This window comes from Mobula hypostoma, chromosome 10 (genome assembly GCF_963921235.1).
Source record: "Mobula hypostoma chromosome 10, sMobHyp1.1, whole genome shotgun sequence".
In the NCBI taxonomy this organism is placed as follows: Eukaryota; Metazoa; Chordata; class Chondrichthyes; order Myliobatiformes; family Myliobatidae; genus Mobula; species Mobula hypostoma.
In genome coordinates this window covers 57,769,142-57,795,018 of record NC_086106.1, presented here as the reverse complement: position 1 = coordinate 57,795,018, position 25,877 = coordinate 57,769,142, and the positions used below count along the sequence as shown (strand labels likewise).

At 44.4% G+C, this 25,877-nt stretch overlaps 1 protein-coding gene across 1 annotated transcript; it reads left to right on the top strand.

The window, feature by feature from the left end:
- The first annotated feature begins 1,231 nt into the window (after positions 1–1,231).
- On the top strand, positions 1,232–16,903 carry rpl36a (ribosomal protein L36A). Its single transcript, XM_063060554.1, has 5 exons — positions 1,232–1,354; positions 2,497–2,602; positions 5,834–5,901; positions 16,219–16,341; positions 16,831–16,903. The coding sequence occupies exons 1-5, from the start codon at positions 1,352–1,354 to the stop codon at positions 16,849–16,851; spliced, it is 321 nt and encodes a 106-aa protein (XP_062916624.1). The 5' UTR covers positions 1,232–1,351; the 3' UTR covers positions 16,852–16,903.
- The last annotated feature ends 8,974 nt before the right edge of the window (positions 16,904–25,877 follow it).

Here is a 25,877-nt window from a genome sequence, read left to right as displayed (position 1 = left end):
GACCAAAGGCTCGTTTTTCAGTTGTGAAACACTTAAGATATGAGGATAGAAAGTGGTACAGTACTGAGGAGGACGATCAGCCAATGTTACATTGCAGACATCCCACCCTGCAAAAACTCATTTCAAGGAGGTAGCACTATCAATTTGCGGGAGATTTCCAGGAGAGGTGGGATGTCTGCAATAGAGTAGCTCCTTAGCAGCTGGCCAGCCAGTTTAAATAATGTAAGCTATGCTAATGAACGAATGACACCTGTTAAACTCACCTCTACACATCTTTTACAGTCTTAACCCACCATGGGCAATAGAAAAGTCACTGTTGCAAACAATGCAGCGAGCAACACTGTTATTATTTTTGACCCCTATTAGGCAGGGGTACACTTTAGTGTAGTCTGGGGTGACATACGTTTTATTTTTTTTGGAACACTCTGCCATGGCGCTCTCTCGCTTGCTTTCTCTCTCACAACATGCTGGAGGAACTCAGCAGGTTGGGCAGCATCCGTGGAAAAGATCGGTCGATGTTTCGGCGAAGGGTTCCAGCCCAAAACGTCGACTGATCTTTTCCACGGATGTTGCCCGACCTGCTGAGTTCCTCCAGCGTGTTGTGAGTGTTGCTCTGACCCCAGCATCTGCAGATTATTTTGTGTTTGCTTTTTCTCTCGCTCGCTTGCTTGCTCTCACTTTCTCTCATGGTCGCTCTCGCGCTCTCTCTTGCTTTCTCTCGCTCGCTCTCAAAAAATTTGATTTCCGTGATATTGTATATAATTTGCGGGCATCAGGGAGCCACTATTAATATGCAGGAGACTCCCAGAACTTCCGGGAGAGGTGGGATGTCTGACATTGAATATCAGGGGTAAATTAGAAAGACCAAACGGCCCACACTCTGCTTCTATATCCCGTTGTTCTGACTCAAGACTCCAGCTCCGCCTTCCCTCAGTCCTCCCGCCGCGCCTTTCCCTCAGTCCTCCCGCCGCGCCTTCCCTCAGTCCTCCCGCCGCGCCTTTCCCTCAGTCCTCCCGCCGCGCCTTTCCCTCAGTCCTCCCGCCGCGCCTTTCCCTCAGTCCTCCCGCCGCGCCTTTCCCTCAGTCCTCCCGCCACGCCTCCCCCCCCCCAGCCTTCCCACCCCGCCTTCGCTCAGTGAATCCTCAATACTCTTTCCATGGACGCTGCCCGGCCCCCAGCATTTTGTGTGTGCTGCTGGGATCGCCAGCTCAGCAGATTTTCTCCATTCGCTCAGTCCCCCGGTCAATCGGCTCACCGATATCCCAGAATTCCACCGCCTCTAAAAGCTGCGTGCTGACGTCATCGCGTCCCTTTTTTCCTCTCTCCGGGTGCAGGGCGGCAGCGGGAGAAGATGGTGAGTAGTGCCTTTAGAACTGGCGATCATCCGCTGTCATCCGTGGCAGTAAAGGTCGGGAGCGGGTGGACAGTGGCGCAGCCATGACTCCCGCGCCGGGCGGTCCGGACTTTGACCAAATAGGCCGATGTTGAAGAAGCAGAAGGCAGCGCCGGGTAGAGCCTGCGGCCTTGAGAGAGGGCCTACAGGCCTTTGAGAGGGTGCAGCGACTATTCACTAGGGGAGGGAAGGTTGGTGTCCCGCTCGTGGAAGAGGTGTAGGGAACGTGTCTCGTCCGTGCGGGGTCTGGAGTGTGATGGTGAAAAGGGATTGGATTGACAAGCAATATTGTTATAAAAGTTCAGGAGAAAGAATAGAAATATCTTTAAAAATATAAAAATCATCAATATTTCATAAGTTCCCCAAGTAAAGATTATTAGACACGTGAGGGAGATCTATGAAGGGAGAAACTATCAGATAAAAGTTCCCCCACGTCAGAGCTGTCTTCAATCTAGGATGTTAATTGTTTCTTTCTCCGAGATCCTACTTAAACCAGAGTGTTTTCTGCATAGTCTGTTTTATTATAACATTCATAAGGAGTTCAGTAGACTTGAGGCAGAGAAAATGCTTCCCTGACTGACCAGGGGTTACAGTCTTAGAAAATGTCTTAAGTGGTTTGTCACTGACTCTAGGAGCAGTCCTTCACCTCAGACATTGTTTGCATGGTGATAAATTACTGGATCAAGAGATGTGGGGATAGGGCAGGCAACTGGTACTGAGGTAGAATCCTTTCAATGGCAGAGCAAACTAGAGGGGCTGAGACAGTTCTGTTGCAGTTTTTTGACCCAAAATGTTGACAGTTCCTTTCTTCATGCAAATGCTGTTCAATCTGCCACATTCCTCCAACAGGTGGTTTATTGCAGGAGGGAATGAGTGACCTCTTGCTGTTCTGAACCCTGCGACAGTTTCACAGTGAGAGATAATGTTCCTGTGAAAGCTTACTGTGCAAATCTACAGCACCATAAGATAATGAGATTTGCTAGGGAGAAGCTTGAAGTGCTTGGACTTAAGAGCGTGACTTTCTTAGTGTGCCATGTCATCTTCAACTTGGCAGTGGTTTCAGGGAATGTTGTGTCATTGTTTTTCCTTTCCTCTTCCTGCAGGTTAACGTGCCGAAGACCCGCAGGACATACTGCAAGAAATGTCGCAAGCACCAACCACATAAGGTGACCCAGTACAAGAAAGGAAAGGATTCGTTATATGCACAGGGTAAGTTGAACTAAGCTGACCACTTCTAGTAAGTTTACTAAAAGCAGTCAGAGTGTAATCCACTTGGAGATGTTTGAATGCTGGCTGTAGGCCATTGAGGCCTGTTTGCTGAGAAGGTACTACTCCTTGTTTAAAAGTTAACACTGGGATGATTAGAAATTATAATTAAAATGTGCTTTTTCCAATGTTTTCATTTGCTCATTGGCCAGGTAACCTTGTTTAGAGCTTTTCTACATGGACATCCTATCAGAAACATCACCCCACCCACTTTGAAAGTTTACAAGCTCCTAGTTCTGCTGAAGGATTACCAAACTCGGATGCTAACTCTTATCTGGGCTTTCCATTAGATAGAACAGTGCCGCCTGGGAACGATCCCTTCAGTCTATCATTGATGAGCTGAATGCTCGCCCAACCGATCCATCTGCCTACATGATCCATATTCCATGCTTATCTACATTCATTTTTAGAACTTTACCACTCAGCTTCTACCACTCTTATTTAAAAAAAACTGTCTTGAGCATCTCCTTAAACTCCCTCGGACTCTGCTTCAGGGAAACAATCCAAGTTTGTCCAATCAATCCTTACAGATACTTTATTGATCCCAAAGGAAATTACAGTGTCACGGTAGCAGTACAAACATTTGAGAAGTAGAAGGAATAAAAAATTGGTTACCTCAAACAGTCTAAGGGGAGGGAGTCATCACTTCTCCGGCTATAGGTTGACTCATTATAGAGCCTAATGGCCAAGGGGAAAAATAACCTCATAAAGTGCTCCATTGTTCAGCCAAGGTGGCAAGCAGAGGGTGAGAAACATTGTCCAGAATTGCCAGGATTTTCTAGAAGGTTATTTGTTTCTGCCACAGCCTCCAGTGTGTCCAGTTTGAATCCTATAACAGAGCCAGCCTTTCTAATCAGTTTTTTGAGCCTATTGCCATTGCCCCAGCACACCACCACATTGATGATTGTACCAGAGACAACAGACATGTGAAGAATAGGCCTGCATATTCTGAAGGACCTCAGTCTCCCCGGGAAGTAGAGGTGACTAGCCCTTGTTCACGGCCTCTGTTAATGCTCTACTATATTATGGCTGATACATTCCAATCCAGTTCACATCTCATTCCTCCAATTATGGACGAAGCAAAGTTGCATTCATCTGCATCTTGCTATATTTTATATTCAATGTGGCAGATTAGTTTACATGTGTAACTTGGAAAAATTAGCTTTGCTTCAAAGTTCAGTGTAAACTTATGAAAGTATGTATGTGGTTCATTTTCGTGCGAGCATTTACAGGAAAGTACAATAGAATTTTACAAAAAAACTATACATAGACTAAAACTGGCAAACAACTGATGTGCAGAAGGCAAACTGCAAATAATAACAATGAGAACATGAATTGTAAAGTTTTTGAAAGTGAGTCTGTAGGGTACAGAATCAGCTCAGAATAGTGTTGATTGAAGGTGTACATGCTGCTTCAGGAGCCTGGTGGTTATAGGGTAATAACCTTCTGAACCTAGCGCTGTGGGGCTGGAGTCTTCTGTCTCTCTACCTGATGGTAGTAGCAAGAAGACAGCATGGCCTGGATGGTGGAGGTCTTTGGTGATGCGTGTTGCTTTCTTGGGGCAATGCTTCACGGGAGTGTGTTTAATGATGGGGAGCACTTTGTCTGTGACAGGCTCAGCTATATCCACCTCTTGTCTTTTCCATTCCTGGATACCAGGCTGTGATGCAACCAGTTAACGTATTCTCCATTGTGCATGTGTAGAAATTTGTCAAGATTTTTGCTAATATGCAAGATCTGTGAAAACTTTTAAGAAATTAGAAGTTCTGTTGTGGTTTCGTGATGACACTTGCGTGCTGGTCACAGGGTAAATCCTCTGATATGTTAAACCAAGGAATTTAAAGCTTCACTTCCGTTCACTTGATGGGGGTTGGCTTGTGGTCTCTGGCTTCTATCATTTGTAGTGGTTAGCACAACGCTTTACAGTACCTGTGGCCACTGGGTTTCCTCTGGGTGTTCCAGTTTCCTCCCATAGTCCAAAGATGTACTGTTTGGTAGGTTAATTAGTCATTGTAAATTGTCCGTGATTAGGCTAGGGTTAAATCGGGGAGTTGCTGGGTAGTGCAGCTGGAAGGGCCCATTCCATACTGTATCTCAATTAGTAAATAGTGGTGGTTTTGCTGACATGAGACGTCGTGGCATCAGTCATCCAGATTTTCTGTTTACTTCCTATATGCCAATTCACCATCACCTTTGATTAGGCCAACAATGGTGATGTCAGCAGCAAACGTAAATAACAGCATTGGAGTTGTACTTAGCCGCACAATCATGATTATGAAGTGCGTAGAGCAGGGGACTAAGCACACTGCCCTGTGTACCTGTGCTGATGGTGATCATGGATCCATTTGCACTGAGGCCCGGGTCTTGGACCTCAGTGAGTTTCAAGGGGATGATAATGTTGAATGCTGAGCTGCAGTCAATGAAGAACATCCTAACATGCATCTTCATTGTTCAGCTTTTCCTGAGATGAGTGAAGAGAAATGAAATGCATCGTTTGTTGACCTGTTGTGATGGTAGGCAATTTGGAACAAATCCAGTTCACTTTTCAGGCAAGAGTAAATATGCTTCATGACCAACCTCTTGAAGCATTTCATCACAGTGAAAGTAAGTGCTCAGAACGATAGTTACCGTGCTCTTCTTGGGCACCAGTATGGTTGAAGCCTGCTTGAAGTAGAAGGGTATCTCAGGCTGCAAGGTGAGAGGTTGAAGCTGTCTGGAAACACTCCAGCACAGGTCTTCAGTATTTGGCCAGGTCCACTGTCTGGACCAGGTACTTCCTGTTGATTCACTTTCACTTCAGCCTCAAGAGACTGATCACAAGATCATTGGAGGCAGTGGGGTTCTTGAAGGTGTCTCCATGTTCCATTCGTCAAAGGGAGCAGAAAAGGCATTGAGCTCATTTAGTAAAACCTCGTTGACATTTATGTTTAGATTTGCTTTGTGGGGCTGGTGGCATTCAAGTTTGGTCAGGAATTGCCACTTTGCACATGAGATGGCTTTCTCGAGGTCATGTATGAACCTTTTATACTTTTCCTGGATGACCGGTCCATAATACCACCCATCTAGCCATCTGCAGAATTTGAATCTGTTTGTTCATCCTGGGCTTCTGGTTGGGAAGACTGGGGATCTGCTTGAATGCTTTGGAACTGTGTCTAACTGTACCTCCTCCTTTAGGTAAGAGGCGTTATGACAGAAAGCAGAGTGGTTACGGAGGACAGACAAAACCTATTTTTCGTAAAAAGGTAAGTAGAGAGTAACTTTGTTCACTTCAGTGCTATGTTTCTGTCAGTTCATTTAAACTGACAACCACTAGTCAATGTAAAAACTTAAATGTATTAATTCTGTGCAGAGCATGGTAACAACATAAGATTGCAAATGTTGCTCCGCTATTTAAGAAGGGGGCAAGGAAGCAAAAAGGAAATTATAGACCTGTTAGCTTGACGTCGGTGGTTGGGAAGTTGTTGGAGTCGATTGTCAAGGATGAGGTTACAGAGTACCTGGAGGCATATGACAAGATAGGCAGAACTCAGCATGGATTCCTTAAAGGAAAATCCTGTCTGACAAACCTATTACAATTTTTTTGAGGAAATTACAAGTAGACTACACAAAGGAGATGCAGTGGATGTTGTATATTTGGATTTTCAGAAGGCCTTTGACAAGGTGCCACACATGAGGCTACTTAACAAGATAGGAGCCCATGAAATTACGGGAAAGTTACATACGTGGATAGAGCGTTGGTTGATTGGCAGGAAACAGAGAGTGGGAATAAAGGGATCCTATTTTGGTTGGCTGCCGGTTACCAGTGGTGTTCCACAGGGGTCCGTGTTGGGGCCGCTTTTTACATTGTATGCCAACGATTTGGATTATGGAATAGATGGCTTTGTGGCTAAGTTTGCTGATGATACGAAGATAGGTGGAGGGGCCGGTAGTGCTGAGGAAACAGAGTCTGCAGAGAGACTTGGATAGATTGGAAGAATGGGCAAAGAAGTGGCAAATGAAATACAATGTTGGAAAGTGTATGGTTATGCACTTTGGCAGAAGAAATAAACGGGCAGACTATTATTTAAATGGGGAGAGAATTCAAAGTTCTGAGATGCAACGGGACTTGGGAGTCCTCGTACAGGATACCTTTAAGGTTAACCTCCAGGTTGAGTTGGTGGTGAAGAAGGCGAATGCAATGTTGGCATTCATTTCTAGAGGAATAGAGTATAGGAGCAGGGATGTGATGTTGAGGCTCTATAAGGCAGTGGGTGAGACCTGGAGTACTGTGGGCAGTTTTGGTCTCCTTATTTAAGAAAGGATGTGCTGACGTTGGAGAGGGTACAGAGAAGATTCACTAGAATGATTCGGAATGAGAGGGTTAACATATGAGGAACGTTTGTCTGCTCTTGGACTGTATTCCTTGGAGTTTAGAAGAACGAGGGGAGACCTCATACAAACATTTCAAATGTTGAAAGGCATGGACAGACAGAGTGGATGTGGCAAAGTTGTTTCCCATGATGGGGGAGTCTAGTACGAGAGGGCATGACTTCAGGATTGAAGTGCGCCCATTCAGAACAGATGCAAAGAACTTTTTTTAGCCAGAGGGTGGTGAATCTATGGAATTTGTTGCCATGCGCGGCAGTGGAGGCCAAGTCATTGGTGTATTTAAGGCAGAGATTAATACGTATCTGAGTAGCCAGGGCGTCAAAGGTTATGGTGAGAAGGTAGGGGAGTGGGACTAAATGGGAGAATGGATCAACTCATGATAAAATGGTGGAGCCTTTGAGACCTGGCAACATTCTTATAAAATCTTTGCATCCTTTCATGTTAATTGACATCCTTCCTAGAACAGGCTGACCAAAACTCTACATAATGTCCCAATACTTCTACTCATTGCACTAAATGGTGAAGGCCAGCATGTCAAATGCCATCTTCTACTCTTCAGCCCTCATGCGAAACACTACCATTCACTGTATAAGCCCTGCCCTTGTTTGACGCCCCCAAATGCAACACCTCACACTTACCTAGATTGAAATTTTCTCAGTCTCTTGCCGAGCAGATTAATATTTTCCCTGTTAATTTTTGATACCTTTAACTGTCAATGATTGATTTTAGTATTATCCATAAACTTACAAGCCATGCTTTATACATTCTTGTCTTTTATATAAATGTCCGATCACTGGTCCCTGTGGCATATCATTAGTCACAGGACTCCAGTCCAAGAAACAGCTTCCTACCATTGAGCTAACTTTAAATCCAACAAGCAAGCTCTCCCTGGATTCCTTGTGATCTGGCCTTTTGTGTGGGACCTTGCTGAAGTCTATGTAGTCCGTTGTCACCTCTTTGAAAAATTTTTGGAATTTGTCAGACACGATTTCTCATATGCAAAGCTGAGCTGACTATCTCTAATCAGACCTTGTCTATTCAAATCCTCCATCCTCTCCTGTAACTTCATCACTACTGATGTCAGACCTGCTGCTTGGCGTACCCGGGCTTATCTATGCCACTCTTCTTAAGTACCAGTAAAACATCAGCCACTCTTGCCTGAGTTAAATTGTGTCTGGCTTTTGAATGCATAATGTTGAGGAACTCACAAGTTCAGGTACAGAATTCACAATCAGATTTAATATTGTTGGCATGTGTTGTGAAATTTATTAACTTTACAGCAGCGGTACAATGAAATACATGATAAATGTGGAGGGAAAAAACAAATTGCATTAAGTATACATGTCTATTAAATAGTTTAAGTAGTGCAAATAACAGAAATTTTAAAAAAGTGGTGAGGTAGTGTTTGTGGTGTTAATGTCCATTCAGAAATCGGCTGGCAGAGGGAAAAGCTGTTCCTGAATAGTTGAGTATATGCCTTCAGGCTTCTTTACCTCCTTCCTGACGGTAACAGTGTGAAGAGGGCATGGCCTGGATCGTGGGTATCCTTAATGACGGACACCGCCTTCCTTGAAATCTTGAAATGTCTTGGATATTACAGAGGCTGGTACCCATGTTTGAGCTGGTGCAAGAAGCTGTCCCAGAGCCTGTTGGACCTGGCTTCTATGTTTCCTGGATGGTAGCAGCTGGAATAGATTGTGGTTGGGATGTTATAATTGTTGATGTTATAACAAGTGAGTGTTTTTTGGAGTGCATAGCCATGAATGCATTGAAAAATAACTCATATTTGTATTTTTATTTTCCCATTACAAATCTGCTTACCTGCACATTTACATTTTCCTGCTCCTGCAGTGTAGGTTTACATAAGCATTTCTTATAAATATTGTTGTGGAAAATGCAGTCTTGGCAAGTTCACAATTTAGAGCATTGAAATAATTGCCATGGGGGGGGCTGTTGCGGGATTTACTGTGGGGTGTGACATGGATTGGTTAAAAGGGAACAGAGGCGATTCAACTAATCTCTGGTAGTTTGGTCATCGCTGATCTGTGACCTAATGCCTCTTCCTCAGAAACATTAATGGTCTGATTGCAAGCTTCTAGTGTGTCCTGACATCGCGCCTGAAAGGCTTGATTATTCCCCAGCTGTGCTTTCCTTAAGAAGTGGAGATAGTTTCATATTTTTTTAGAAATGGATCCAGTACCGGAGAAGGATGGTAACTTAGAACACTGGGTGTTCAGTGCTGAGAGGAGAACAGATCCCAAAAACAAGGTTGGAAACCAATGTCTGTTCGATTATGTTGTGCAAAAGCACTCTCGCCACCTTGACTTGATGGATATTTTGGGGGAATGCACCTCAAAGAACTTCGCAGAAATGAAGGACTTTTGATTTGTGGTGGCCATTGAAGAATACAATCGGCCCTCCGTATCCGCGAGGGATTGTTTCCGGGACCCCCCCCCCCCCAGTCCATTATATAAAGTGACATAGTATTTGCATATAACCTACGCACATCCTCCCATATACTTTAAATCATCTCTAGATTACTTATAATACCTAATACAATGTGAATGCTATGTAAATAGTTGTTTTACTGTAATGTTTAAGGAATAATGACAAGGAAAAAACTACACTGTACCTCGCGCTCACAACTCAAGCAGCGAGCGAACAACGCGAGGCGAAGAATAATAATACAACGAGTAAAACTTGTAATAATCTCTAGATGACAGAATTTATAACACCTTATACAGTGGAAATGCAATGTAAATAGTCATTACACTGTCTTATTAACAAGAAAAAAAGACTCGTGTTCATGTTCCTCCTGCTCACAACACAAGCAGTGAGCGAACGAGACACGAGGCGAACAATAATCAAACGAGTAAAACTTGTAGTACACTGTACCTGTACAGAAGTTGTTACACTGTCTTATTCATGGAATAAGGATGCTTTGCAGGAGGCTCAGTCAGGATCTGTGGAGGTTGAGGACTGAGGATCTTCAAGCATTGAACGTCGAGACTTCATAATTGCAGATGCTTTAGTTAGAAACATTGTTATAGGAAGCTGTCTCTTCTTTTTCTTTGCATCATCAAACAAATCTTGCAGTGGTTGTAGGCATGTTGTTATCCCTCAGGTGACACGGAGATTTCGTTCCATCAAAGGATCATAGTCGAGGATCATGTCCTTTAACACTTGTGCCTGTTGAAAAACTGCTGCAAATTTTTCAAGTGTCCAAATTGATGGCTCTGCCTCTTCTAAATCTTCATCATCATCTTCTGCAGAGGATTTCAGCAGATCGTCAAGTTCCTTGTTGGTAAGGGTTTCACTATGCTCTTCTATGTGTTCCTGGACGTCATCTTCGATCATGTCAGAGAAGCCTTCCCCGCCAACGTCCCTTGCAGCATTCAAGATATCCCTGACTTCTGCATCAATAGTGGGGAGGCCCCTGAAATCATTGACTGTCTCGGGCTTTACGATGTCTACAGCCTCTGCAATAAGCACAATTGCATCTGCAGTTGTGAATTTCTTCCATAAATCCAGGATGCTGCAATCAGGGTTAGCATCAAGGGCAACACGAATCCTCCCGAAGGTGAGGCGGGTGTAAATCGCCTTAAAGCACTTCATGATGCCTTGATCAAGTGGCTGCAGCAGTGGCGTAGTGTTAGGAGGCAGAAACATCACTTCCACATTATCGTCGGCGAAGCAGAGAGATTGGGGGTGGCCGGGAGCGTTGTCAATTATGAGGAGAGCCTTCAATGGCAGCTGCTTCTGTTCAAGGTATTTCTTCACTTCAGAAATGAAGCACTGGTGGAACCATTCCAAGAACAAAATGGCTGTCACCCAAGCCTCCTTATTGTGTTGCCAGAACACGGGTAGGCAATTTTTGTTTTTGTTCATAAGGGCTCGGGGATTGTTTGCTCGGTAGACGAGTCCTGACTTGATCATGTGACCGGCTGCGTTGCCACACAGCACCAGAGTAAGGCGATCTTTCCTGGCCTTGAACCCAGAGGCCTGCTGGGCACTCTTATGGATGTAGGTACAATTGGGCATCTTCTTCCAGAACAAGCCCGTTTCATCACAATTGAAGACTTGCTCTGGAAGGTAGCCTTTCTCTTCTATGAGTTTCTTGAGCTCTGGGAACGCTGCTGTGGCCTCGGCATTAGCCGATGCCAATTCTCCCGTGATCTTTACATTCTTGAGGCTGTAGCGCTTTACATAACCAACCATCCATCCCTTACTAGCCTTAAATTCTTTTCTCTTGCTCTCATCAACCCCATCACAGTAGTTCTCATGGAGCTTTTTCACGTATGATTTGGCCATCGACTGGGATATACTTCTGCGACATGTCCTCTAGCCACACAATGCTTTCTCAGTCTTCGCAAGCACTTTATCACGAACCAGAGAGGCCATTTTTGCCATTGTAGGGGCAGCACTTACACTTCCACGGATTTCAGCTTCTTTCTGCTTTATTGTGCGAATGCTCGATTCGTTCTTACCGATCTTACGGCCCACTTCAGAATGCGACATGCCACTTTTCAAAAGATCTAATATTTTTACTTTCTCGGCGTGTGATAGCACTTTTCTTTTTACTTTTAACCTTTGAGGAATTGCTTTGAGTACCTGAGTGCTTTTTAGGAGCTATTTTTCGCAAAAAAGTAGCGCACATGAGGTGAATACAGTAATGCTGGAACAAGTGCTGGAAGATCACTTCCGGGTTTTCTCGATTCGCGGTTGGTTGAATTCGCGCATGCGGAACTCGCAGATAAGGAGGGCCGACTGTAGCTGACAACCTTGAGTTTGGGAAAATCCCACATGTAGTTTTGCTAGGATATAGGTATTAGATAAGACATGGGCAAATTGTTGAAAGTGCTAGATAAGGTGGATGTGGAGAGGGTGTTTCCTATGGTGGGGTGGGGGGGGGGGGATATCCTGAACTAGAGGGCACAGCCTGATCAGTCAGGGCAAAAAAGGATATGGCAAGGCAAGTGTATGGGGTTAAGTGGGATCTGGTATCAGCCGTGATAGAATGTCAAAGCATACTTGATGGGCTGAGTGGCCTAATTCTGTTCCTTTGTCTTATGGAATTCCCCCAAACCAATTTTCTATAAGGTCTTGTTTTTTTTTCCCAGTAGAAGAACATAGTATCCTAGATTGTTTCATTTGAAAGATGTTGACTGTAGCACTCTTTCTGAACTGAATCTGGAACATGGCCTCAGATATTCTTCACTGTAGATATCTCGAATGACATGAATCTCAATGGTGAGGAAGCATTATCATTTACCTCAAAAAGTAGTATATCTTAGAAGGTACAGGCAGGCAATAAGACCTAATTTAAGGTGGTATTTGGTTGCATTTTTTTCTGATCACAATTGTCAGAGCCTCTTCACATGGAAAATCGGATTCTTGTTGAACCAGGCAGGTTCAGCTTTCTCCCTCTGGGCTTATGCTGGTAATGCATATTCGAATATTCTATAGCTGGGATTCCAACTTGGTGTCCACAGACCCCTTACTTAATGTTTGTAATCCACGGCATAAGAGGTTGGAAGTCGTGGTCTGTACTCTTGATGACTAAGTGATAGGTGTATGAATTAATTGTTGGGTTCTGATGGTCCAAGGTTCTTTCAGAAGCCAGGAAAGAGGCACAAAGCTTGTTGCTTCACAATCGTTTTATTAAGTGTTAATAGAACAAAGTGTTGGAAATAAACGTTGATAGAGATCTATTAAATGAAGGGGTATAGAAGCAAACAATGGTGTTGCTAACAACAGGAATTCTGCAGATGCTGGAAATTCAAGCAACACACATCAAAGTTGCTGGTGAACGCAGCAGGCCAGGCAGCATCTCTAGGAAGAGGTACAGTTGACGTTTCGGACTGAGACCCTTCGTCAGGACTAACTGAAGGAAGAGTTAGTAAGAGATTTGAAAGAATGGTGTTGCTACACAGCTCTTTTTATACCTAGGTGAGAAAAATTCCATTCAAATTTTCAGGTAAGTCAGCCAGTCAGAAAGCACCTATTTCAATAATGCAGTACCAGCTTTCCAAAACATAACCAATGTAACCACTAGGGGGCTCATTGAGTAACTGCATTTTCATACTGTAGCCACTAGGAAGCGTACTAAGTGGTTACTTCATTTATTGAAATACAGTGCAGAATAGTCTGTGCTCTACTTGTACATAACTAGTTATATGATACCGACAATTAATTTTGAAGTTGCAAGAAAAATAACAATTAATAGTCATAGTCATACTTTATTAATCCCAGGGGAAATTTGTTTTTGTTACAGTTGCTCCATAAATAATAAATAGTAATATGTAAATTATGCCAGTAAATTATGAAATAAGTCCAGGACCAGCCTATTGGCTCAGGGTGTCTGACCCTCCGAGGGAGTTGTAAAGTTTGATGGCCGCAGGCAGGAATGACTTCCTATGACGCTCAGTGCTGCATCTCGGTGGAATGAGTCTCTGGCTGAATCTACTCCTGTGCCCACCCAGTACATTATATAGTGGATGGGAGACATTGACCAAGATGGCATGCAACTTGGACAGCATCCTCTTTTCAGACACCACCGTGAGAGAGTCCAGTTCCATCCCCACAACATCACTGGCCTTACGAATGAATTTGTTGATTCTGTTGGTGTCTGCTACCCTCAGCCTACTGCCCCAGCACACAACAGCAAACATGATAGCACTGGCCACCACAGACTCGTAGAACATCCTCAGCATCGTCCAGCAAATGTTAAAGGACCTCAGTCTCCTCAGGAAATAGAGACGGCTTTGGTCCTTCTTGTAGACATCCTCAGTGTTCTTTGACCAGTCCAGTTTATTGTCAATTCGTATCCCCAGGTATTGGTAATCCTCCACCATGTCCACACTGACCCCCTGGATGGAAACAGGGGTCACCAGTACCTTAGCCCTCCTCAGGTCTACCACCAGCTCCTTAGTCTTTTTCACATTAAGCTGCAGATAATTCTGCTCACACCATGGGACAAAGTTTTCTACTGTAGCCCTGTACTCAGCCTCATCTCCCTTGCTGATGCATCCAACTATGGCAGAGTCATCCGAAAATTTCTGAAGATGACAAGACTCCGTGCAGTAGTTGGAGTCCGAGGTGTAAATGGTGAAGAGAAAGGGGGACAAGACAGTCCCCTGTGGAGCCCCAGTGCTGCTGATCACTCTGTCGGACACACAGTGTTGCAAGCACACAGACTGTGGTCTGCCAGTCAGGTAATCAAGAATCCATGATACCAGGGAAGCATTCACCTCGATCGTTGTCAGCTTCTCCCTCAGCAGAGCAGGGCGGATGGTGTTGAACACACTGGAGAAGTCAAAAAACATGACCCTCACAGTGCTCGCTGGCTTGTCCGGGTGGGCGTAGACACGGTTCAGCAGGAAGACGATGGCATCGTCAACTGCTAGTTGGGGCTGGTAGGCGAACTGGAGGGGATCTAAATGTGGCCTGACCGTAGGCCGGAGCAGCTCCAGAACAAGTCTCTCCAGGGTCTTCATGATGTGGGAGGTCAACGCCACTGGTCTGTAGGCATTGAGGCCGCTGGGGCGCGGCGTCTTCGGCACAGGGACGAGGCAGGACGTCTTCCACAGTACAGGAACCCTCCAGAGCCTCAGGCTCAGGTTGAATACATGGCAAAGTACTCCACATAGCTGAGGGGCACAGGCTTTGAGCACCCTGGTACTGATACCATCCGGTCCTGCAGCCTTGCTTGGGTTGAGACGTTTCAGCTGTCTTCTCGCCTGTTCAGCCGTGAAGCCCACCGTGGTGGTTTCGTGTGGGAAAGGGGTATCGTCATGAGATCAGGGTGGAGGGGTAGGAGGGGAGAGTGGAACATTTGTTGGTTGGGGGCCGACAACAGATGGCTCGTGTGGGATGGGCAGGGGCCACGCTGTCAAATCTGTTAAAGAACAGGTTAAGTTCAGGCTAACAATAAAACAGTTTGATCCAACGGAGTCCACACAGCTGGTGGTTAATTACATCCTCTGTCCGTGGTGTTGAGATTGGCTTTTCAGATGTTTTACTGTAAAGTGGGAGTACAGGGTGGGTTTTTTTTTAAATTGAGAGATGCAGCACAGAAAAAGCCCTTCCATCCCTTCAAGTTGTGCTGCTCAGCATCCCAAATTTAACCCTCACTTAATCACAGGACAGTTTACGATGACCAATTAAACCTGCTAATCATGTATGTCTTCGGATTGTGGGAGGAAGTCCACGCATTCCACAGAGAGGGTGTGCAAATTCCTTACAGGGGATGCTAGGATTGAACTCCCAATGCCCCAAGCTGCCTCTCACTTTGTGATCATGCCATTTCTTCCTGCTGCTTTAAGTAATTGCCACCTACAGAAATTGTTTTGCCGTGTACTGTAGTTGTCCAGATTGGACTGCTCTCTCATGTCCATTGGATCCCTTTCATCAGAAATTGTTTCCCCATTCACTGAATGTGGTCACCATAGGTTGGCAGAGAGAGTGTCACTCACACCTTCACCAAACATTGCGCCCATTTGGTTTAACAGCTGCTTGCACAGCACATATACAGTACTTTCTGCCCACCGTGTTCTGGCTGAACATGAAGCACCAGTCTACACCAATCCCATTGGCCAGCAGTTAGCCCATAGCTAATGTGTTTTGGCAGTCGAAGTGCACATCTGGATATGTCATGAGAATTTCTTCCTAAGTCCCTTGTCCCTTAACCTAAGCCGAAATCCTCCAGTTGTGCAGGGGTGGGGGGGAAGCTTTGTTATCCAAAACCACTTATTTTTTAAATATATGTTTGCCTCATCTTCTCAACGCAGACAACATCCTGATGAATCTTGTTTACACCTCTGGTGCAGGACACTGCTCCTGTAGTGTAGTGACCAGAACTGCACATTATATGCCTGCTAGTGCAGATGGGTTACCAAACACTTTCAGTATATCTACCTGTGCTGCCACCCTTGGGGATCTGTAGGCTTGTGAATTAGGAGATTTTGTGTACAAGGCAAGTATGATTCTGGTCTGTACGAGTATCCTCTGTTGGAGAAGTATAATCTGCTTTTCAGTATTTACTTGCTGTTTATGTGTGATCCAGAATGATGGTCTGTTGGATACAGACATTAATTCTGCGTGTTTTGACATCTATTGCTAGCTGCTTGGTGAGAGGCTGGGGTATGGGTGAGCCTCTCCTGACCAGCCATTCATGGTGATTGTGATTTCAGGCCAAGACCACAAAGAAGATTGTGCTGAGGCTGGAGTGTGTGGACCCCAACTGTCGCTCCAAGAGAATGCTGGCCATCAAGAGATGTAAGCACTTCGAGCTTGGAGGAGACAAGAAGAGAAAGGTATGTCTGAGCCTGGGACAGTCAGAATGATTTTTTTTGTGAGGTCTTGTGGCTCCAATATGAGAGGGGGCACATTGAATTGTCCTGCTGGATGTGTGGCTGCCATGTTTATAAGAGTACAGTTTTTAAAGCAGATGTGAATGTAGTACAGGACTGAATTCTGAATTGATGCCAGATGTTTAACGTTGTGTGGGTGCTGGAACTGATTATACATCGAGGTGGTGCTGTTTCATGTCCTGGGGCAGTGTAAAGGTAGCTTTAGCCTACTGCACTTAGCCCAGAAATGATGGGCACTGAGAGCAGATATCTGGTCAGTACTGGCTGGTTCTTGGGATGTTATCTGTGGTGGTGCTGCAACTTTGTGCCAATGCTTGGGGAGCTAACCCTGTTGATGAAGATGTTGAATAATGAGTCACTGGGCTGTGCTGTTGCTGTGAGGTGGTATTTTAAATATTTTCTAATGCCCTTTGTTCTCTGCTTGTTTTGCAGGGCCAAGTCATCCAGTTCTAAGCTACGTTATTAGATTTTTGGAGTTCACTTCACAATAAAAGTTATCACATTTTCTGGTTGTTTGCTTTCTTTTCTTACATTTGACAAATGTTACAAAAAACCTTCATTATGGAGTGGAGTAACTTGGCTGCTACACTTTAACAGTGTTATGACCTTGCGGGTTAAAGTGACTCGCCAGAACCAGCACATTATTATTTAGAAAAAGTTGATTGTTAATGGAGAAAATTAAGGGGTTTAAGAGCAACTGGTACAAGGGGTGCACAGATAGGATTTCTTCATCTGAACTGCTGCTCCAAAGCTGTTGCCGTTCAGAAATCATTGAAGCAATTTATAGGTGGAGGTACTGTGGATATAGAAAGTCAACGGTTTTTATCGCATGGATACAGATCCTTTGAACTTGCTGACCAAGTTGCCTACCTGAGCTGGTCTAATTTTTCTGAATCAGGCCCACATCCCTCTAAATCTTTCCTATCCACGTATTTGTCCGAATGTCCTGTGAGCATTGTATTTATAGCAACCTCTACCACTTGCTTTGGCAGCTTGTTGCATAGACCCATCCCCCTCTGTAAAGAGAACTTGTTCCTTAGGGAGATCAAACACAACAGTGCAGAAACAGACCCTTTGGCCCATCTAGTCTGATCTATTAAACTGCCTAGTCCCACTGACTTGTACTCAAACCATAGCCCTCCATACTCATTCCATCCACACACCTATCCAATTTCTCTTGGGTGTTGAAGTCAACCCCACATGCACCACTTGTGTTGGCAGCTCATTCCACACTCACCACTGTGAGTGAAGTTCCCCCTCATGTGCCACTGAAACATTTCATCTTTCACCCCTAATCCGTGACCTCTAGTTGTTGTCCCATCCAACCTCTGGAAAAAGCCTGGTTGCATTTTTCTCATAATTTTCAAATCCACTCAAACTTCCCCTCATTTTTCTATAGGTTATAGTCCTAACATATTCAACGTTTCCCTATAAATTCAGGGCCTCAGCAATGCCCTTAAATTTTCTCTGCACTCTTTCAACCTTATTTACATGTTTCCTGATGGTAGGTGACGAAAACTGCACATAATATGTCATGTACAACTTCAATATAACATGCCAACTCCTGTATTCATACTTTGATTTATGAAGGCCAATGTACCATAAGTTTTCTTCACCAATATATCTACATGTGACACCACATTCAAGGAATTAAGGATCTGTATTCCCAGATCCCTGTTCTACTGCACTCCTCAGTGCCCCACCACTCACCATGCAAGTCCTATCCTGGTTTATCCTCACCAGTTGCAACACTTCAAATTTGTCTGCATTAAGTTACATCTGCCAGTTTTCCAGCTGGTCCATTATCCCACTACAAACTTTTGATAGCCTTCCTCACTGTCCACCGCGCCCCTAATCTTGGTGTCATTGGCAAATTTGCTGATCCAGTTCACCATATAAATCAGACTTGATATAGGTGTCAAAGCACCAAACCTTGTGGCACACCATTCCAGTCAGAGAGGTCACCAACTACTACCACTCTGCTTCTCTGGAGAAGCCAGTCTAATCCAATCCTGAATGCCAGGCAAGCAAACCTTCACCAAGGTTAGTGGCTGAAGATTTAAAAAGGCAGTGTTTCACGGCATTTTTTGGAGATGGACTGCACCCAATCAGTGAACCGGATTCATTAGAAAGGGCAAATTAAAATAAGGCAGGGTCAAGCAGAGTGGCCATTGTGTGAGTGGACCAGTGGAGTAGCTTGGCAAGGTAAGTACCTGGTTAGTTTTTTTAACACTTCATTCCTCATCAGTTAGTGCAGTGTGAATGGCTCCAGGGGTTGCTTTGTTCTGTGTATGAGATGGGAGAACTCCAGTCTCTCGAATAACATCATCTGCACCAGGTGCACTGAGCTGCAGCTCCTATTAAGGAAGTGGACGTGCAGTTCATACAGGAGACTGAGCTGAAGTGATAGATAGGAGCTATAGGGAGGTAGTCACCCCTAGGTTGTAGGAGGCAGGTGGAAGGGAAATGGGCTGTAAGTTCAGAGAGACCCTGCAGCCATTCCACTTTGGAAACTATTGAGGGGAATGACCCACTAGGGGGAGTATAGCGACCAGTTCTCTGGCACTGGCTGATAAGGAGGGGTGATGAGGATGTCTCAGGTTGGATCCATAGTGTTCTAAAAGGGAAGGGTGAGCAACCAGTAGTATTAGTACATATTGACACCAATGACAGGAAAGGTGAAGTCCTGAAGAGAGAATTGAGTGCTGGATAGAAAGCTGAAAAGCAGGACCTCTGGGGTAGTAATCACCACATGCCAGTGAGGGTAAGAATGGGGTGATTTGTCAGATGAATGTGTGGCTGAAGAACTGGTGCAGGGGGCAGGGGTTCAGATTTGCTGGATCATTGGGATTTTTTGGGGGAAGGTATGACACCTAAACCTGAGGTGGGGTGCAATGTCCTCCAGAGGAGTTTAAACTAATTTGGCAGAGGATGGGAACGGAAGTGAAGGGGCTTGAGAATGGGATGGTTGGTTTACAAACAGAAGCAATGTATAGTGAGATGGCTAGTAAGGACAGGCTGGCAAAGCAAAATCGCAGTTGGAATAGGTTGCAATGTAAAGTCAACGAATAAGGTAGATGCATCACTGAATCATGGCCAAAAGATTATTGCTGGGAGCTTAACATCCAAGGATCAAAGGATCAGGCAGAAAGATCCTCACCACCCAGGCAATGTTCTTTTTGGCTACTGCCAACAGGTAGAAGGTACGGGTGCCTTAGGACACCACCAGGTTCACGAACCATCAGGCCCTTGAACAAAAGGGGATAACTGCACGCATTTAAGGATTGTTATATTGTTATTTCATGCTTGTTAATTGCTTTTTATTTATAACTGCATTTGCACAGTTTGTAATTCCTGGTGTTTACTGTTACTGAGATTTTTAAAAAATTAGATTATGAGGACACACAGTCCTCTTTTATTGTCATTTAGTAATGCATGCATTAAGAAATGATACAATATTCCTCCGGTGTGATATCACAGAAACACAGGATAGACCAAGACTGAAAAACTAACAAAAACCACATTATTATAAAATACAGTTACAATAGTGCAGCAACACCATAACTTAATGTAGAACAGGCCATGGACACAGTAAAAAAAGTTCAGTCTCTCGAAAGTCCCACATCTCACGCAGACGGGAGAAGGAAGAAAGCTCTCCCTGCCGTACCACTTCGAGCTCTGATCAGCCCTATGACGCCGAGCACCATCTCTATCTGAACGCTTCAACCTCAGCCTCGGTCGCCAGCAGCAGGGAAAGGTGGGGTTTTTGGGGCCTTCCCTCCGGAGATTCTGAATCGCACAGTAACAGCGGCAGCGAACCAGGCATTTCAGAAATTTCTCCAGATGTTCCTTTTTGCCTTCTCATGTCTGTCTCCATCAAATCAGAATTGTGCACGGCATCCTACTTACAATTACAAATACGATATCATTTCACCGGAGAGCTGCATGTGCTGTGTTGCACTGCCATCTTCTCCTCCCGCCTTCGCTAAGTATGGCCACAGAAAGAATCTCAAGGTTGTATGTGGTGACATATATGTACTCTGGTAATAAATTATACTTTGAACTTTGGATTAAAAAAGTAAAATCCTTAGAGGATGGGAAAGTGTGGAATCCTTATGGGTAGAGCAAAGAAACTGCAGGAGTAAAAAGACCTAGATAGAAGTTTTATGCAGATTTCCGAACAGCAGCAAAGATGTAGTCTACAAATTACAACAGATGATAGAAAAGGCATGTCAAAAGGTCAATGTTACGATAGTCATGGGAGATTTCAATGTACAAGTAGATTGGGAAAATCAGGTTGGTGCTGGATCTCAAGAGAAGGAATTTGTAGAATGCCTACGAGATGGCTTTTTAGAGCAACTCGTGGCTGAACCCACTAGGGGAAAGGCTATTGTGGGTTGAGTGTTGTGCAATGAACCGGAATTGATTAGAGAGGAACCCTTGGGATCATAATATGATGGAATTCACCCTGTAATTTGAGAATTAGAAGCTAAATTCGGGTGTATCAGTATTACAGTGGAGTCCTAATTGTAGAGGCATGAGAGAGGAGCTGGCCAGAATTGATTGGAAGGAAACAGTAGGGATTACAGCAAAGCAGCAAAAAAGGTCATAAAGAAGGAAAAGATGGAATATGAAGGTAAGCTAGCTGATAATATTAAAGAGTTTCTTCAGATAATAAAGTGTGAAAAAGGTGAGAGTAGATATGAGAGTACTGGAAAATGATGCGAGAGAGTTAGTAACTGGGGACAAGGAAGTGGCGGATGAACTGAATAAGTATTTTGTATCAGTCTTCACTGTGGAAGACACCAGCGTGTGCTGGGAGTTTGAGTGCCAGGGCAGAAGTAAGTGCTGCTGTTATTGCTAGGGAGAAGGTGCTTGGGAAACTGAAAGGTCTGAAGGTAGATGAGTTACCTGGACCAAATAGTCTACACTCCATAGTTCTAAAAGAACTGGCCGAAGAGATTGTGGTGGTATAAGTAGTGATCTTTCAACAATCTATAGGTCTATGCGGTTCTGGAGGAATGGAAAGTGGTAAATGTCACTTCACTCTTCAAGATAGGAGAGGGGCTGAAGAAAGAAAACTAGGCCAGTTAGTCTGACCTCCATGGCTGGGGAGATATTGGAGTTGATAGTTAATGATGTAGTTTCAGGGTACTTGGGGGTATGTGTAAAATAGGCTGAAGTCAACATGGTTTCTGACAAATCTGTTGAAGAAACAACAAGCAGGATAGATAGAGGAGAATTGGTAGATGCTCTGAACTTGGATTTTTATAAGGCTTTTGACAAGGTGTCACACATGAGGCTGCGTAACAAGTTAAGAGACCATGTTGTTACAGGAAAGATACTAGTATGGAGAGAGTATGGGCTGACTGGCAAGAGGCAAAGAATAGGAATAAAACGAACCTTTTCTGATTGGCTGCCAGTGGCTAATTGTGTTCCATCTGGGACTGTGTCAGGAATGCGTCTTGTGCAGCAGCAATGATTTGGGTGACAGAATTGATGGCTTTGTGGTGAAATCTGTGGATGATATGAAGATAGGTGGAAGGGCAGGAAGCAGAGAGGCCACAGAAGGTCTTAGACAGATTGAGAGAATAGGCATTGAAGTGACAGATGGAATACCGTGTTAGGAAATGTATGGTCATGCACTTTGGTAGAAGAAATAAAAGCATAGACTATTTTCTAAAAGGAGAGAAAAAATTCAAAAATATGAAGTACAAAGGGACTTGGGAGACCTCATGCAAGATTCCCTAAAAGTTAATTTGCAGGTTAAGTCAGTGGTGAGGAAGGCAAATGTGATGTTAGCATTCATTTCAAGAGAATGAGAATATAAAAGCAAGGATGTGATGTTGAGGCCTCACTGAGTTATGTGAGCAGTTTGGGTGCCTTATCTAAGAAAGAATGTGCTGACATTGGACAGGTTCAAAGGAGGCTTATAAAAATAATCCAAACACAAAGCCTGCCGAAAGTTTTCGGCCTGAAATGTTGACTGTACTCTTTTCCATAGATGCTGCCTGGCCTGCTGAGTTCCTCCAGTGTAGTGTGTGTGTTGTTCACAAAAATGATTGCAGAATTAAAATGCTTATCACAGAGGAGTGTTTGGTTCTGGGCCTGTACTCACTGAAATTTAGAAGAATGAGGGGTGATCTCTATGAAACCTATCGAATGTTGAAAGGCCTCAATAGAGTGGGTGTGGGGGGGGGATATTCCCTACAGTGGGGGAGTCTAAGACCAGAGGACACAGCCTTAGAATGGAGGGCATTCCTTAGAAAAGAGATGAGGAATTTCTTTAGCATGAGTGGTGAATTTGTAGAATTAGTTGCCACAGGAGGCTGTGGATGCCAAGTCATTGGGTGTATTTAAGGCAGAGATTGATAGATTCTTGGTAGAGTCAGGGCATGAAGGGATATGGAGAAGAAGACAGGAGATTGGGGCTGAGTGGGAAATAGTCAGCTATGATGAAACTGTAGGCAGACTCGGTGGGTCAAATGGCCTAATTCTGTTAATGCCAAGACCTCCTCATGTCACCTGTATCTCTTTAACCCCTTTCTTGCACTCTTTCCTAGCAACCTGTCTGATAGCTGCTTCGTTAGTATGCTCTTGACTAGATCCTCCACATCTATTGTCAACCTCACCCTACATCCTTTCCCTGGTCAATGGGACAAACCTATCCAGAACCTTCAGCAAGTCCCCACTAAGGTATTAGCATTAAGGGAAACCCCAACGTATTCTTCACGTGTGAAGAACGAGAGAGTGACTAGAGTGAGGGTAGGACCAATCACACACAAACGGGGAAACGTGCCTGAATTCGGAGTTAGGGGAGGTCTTGATTGAAAAACTTGCTTCAGTTGTCACCAGTGAAAAGGACCTTGAAGTATGTGAGGAGAGTTAAAACAGGCTTGTGTGCTACTATATGATAGCATCAAAGACAATATCCTGCAAATTATGAAAAACGTGAGAATCAATATGTTCCTGATGCCAGACATGATACGTCCCAGGTTAGTACTGGAAGTGAAAGAGATTGCTGCACCACAGCGATGATCTTTGTTTCCCCACTACCCTCATGAGTAATACCAGAAAACTGGAGAGTGGGAAGTGTTATTTCTTTGTTCAAGAAATGTAATAGGGATAATCCTGGAAATTATAGACCAATGAGTCTAACATCAGAGGTGGGCAAAGGTGAGGATTCTTAGAAGCAGGATTTAAGAGCTTTTGGACAGAAATATTTGATCAAGATTTGACAAGGCTTGCCACAGTCAGGAGGCACGGGTTGCAGGTAAACCTGGCCATGTGGATTCAGAATTGGCTTGCCCACAGATGGCAGAGGGTGGAGTGTACACTGCCTGGAGGATAGTGATCACTGGTGGTCTGCAGGGATCTGTTCTCGGACCCGTGCTGTTTATGGATTTTACAAGTGACTCAAATGAGGAAGTGGAAGTGTGGGTTAGTAATTCTGCAGATGACGTGAAGGTTGGTGGTGTGTATAGTGTAGTAGACTGACACAGGTTACAATGAAACATTGATAGCATGCAGATCTAGGCTGAGAAGTGGCAGATTGTATTAAATCTGGAAAGGTGTGAAGTGAAGGCAGAGTGCAGGGTTCTGAGCAGTGTGGAGAAACGGATCTTGGGGCCCACTTACTTAGATCCCTCAAGGGTGCCGCGCTATTTGATAGGGTGATTAAGAAGACATCTAGTACGTTGACCTTCATTAGTTGGAAGATTGAGTTCAAGAGCCACAAAGCAATGTTGCAGCTATAAACAACGTTTTAGACCAAACTTGGAGTTGCGTCATTATACTGCAAGAAGGATGTGGATACTTCAGATAAATAAGTATTTTATGGATCCCAAAGGAAATTACAGTGTCACAGTAGCATTACAAGTGCACAGATATACAAATATTAGAAGAGAAGTAAGAAAGAATTTTTTTAAGTTACTTTAAAAATAAGATGTACAAGATTTACAAGTCAAAAATTACAATTGACACTGATGGGATGATAGTGCAAGAATTTCTGCAGTGTTATACAGTAATGGGTGCATATTCACATTGTCCAGATAAGAAGTAATGGTTTATTGCACTGGGTGTCTGCAATAGTAGGGTGTGGTAAACAGAGTTTAAACAGAGGTTACTAAGTCTAACAGGAGGGGTCATCACTTCCCTGGCTATAGGTTGACTCATTATAGAGCCTAATGGTTGATAAGGATGACCTCATATAACGCTCTTTGGAGCAGCACAGTTGTCTTAGTCTATTACTGAAAGTGCTCCTCTGTTCAGTCAAGGTGGCATGCAGAGGGTGAGAAACACTGTCCGGAATTGCCAGGATTTTCCAGAGGGTTCTTTGTTCTACCACAGCCTCCAGTGTGTCCAGTTTAACTCCTATAACAGGGCCAGCCTTTCTAATCAGTTTACTGAGCCTATTGCCATTGCCCCAACACACCACCACATAGATGATTGTACTGGCGACTACAGACTGGTAGAACATGTGAAGAAGAGGCCTACATACCTCAGTCTCCTCAGGAGGTAGAGGTGACTCTGACCCTTCTTGTACACAGTCTCTGTGTTGGTGCTCCACTCAAGTCTGTCATCCAGGTGCACTCCCAGGTACTTGTAGGTCCTCACCACATCCACAGCCTCACCATTAGTAGTAACAGGGAGCTGTGCAGGCTTCCTCTTCCTAAAGTCCATCACCATCTCCTTTGTCTGACTGACGCTGAGCTTTAGAGTGGGTGCAGTGGTTTACCTCCTGGATTAGAGAGCTTGTCTTGTGAGGATGGATTGAGTGAGTTTGCAGTGGAGGAGGATGAGAGGTGAATTGACAGAGCTGTAATAAGTGATAAAAGGCATGGATGGAGTGAACAGCTAGAGAGATATTTGTCCCAGGGTGGAAGTGGTTAATCCGAGGGGGTCATAATTTTAAGATAATTATAGAGGGGATGACAGAGTTAAGTTCTTTAACCAGAGGGTTGGGTGCATGGAATGCACTGCTAGGTCTGCTGGTAGAGGCGGATGCATTAGGGGCTTTTCAATAAACACATGTGTGAAAGATGGGGGGCTATCTGGCGGGGAAGGATTGGATTGATCATAAAAGATAAGAGATGAAAAGATTGGTAGCTTGTGGGTCAAAGGGCAGCACGGTGCTGCACTGTTTCATGTTCTATACCGTAATAAGGCCAGCCCAAGCCCCTCTGTTCCAGTGGAAACAATTCCAAGCCATGTCGTTTGGTCCCTCTCTGGCTTAATAACGTGCTTCCCAGAGGCTGGCGATTTGAACTGTGCATAACGCTCTCAGCCTCTGGATAAATAGTCCAGTAACCTCATCACATTGATGAGTTCCTGAGAATGGTGTTGCTCTTGTTTGTCTGAGCTGCACTCTTCCACACCACTCTCAGTATTCCCAGTTGTGTGTGGCCAGTGATGGCTGCTCTAATCCATTATGCAGCCCAGTTCTGGATGAACCAACCTCTAGCAAGACAGAAGCAATT

Excerpts from the sequence above, each read along its gene's own strand:
- rpl36a (XM_063060554.1), top strand. Across the intron at positions 2,603-5,833 it reads GGATTCGTTATATGCACAGG|GTAAGAGGCGTTATGACAGA; the intron begins GTAAGTTGAACT and ends CTCCTCCTTTAG. Across the intron at positions 5,902-16,218 it reads AACCTATTTTTCGTAAAAAG|GCCAAGACCACAAAGAAGAT; the intron begins GTAAGTAGAGAG and ends TTGTGATTTCAG.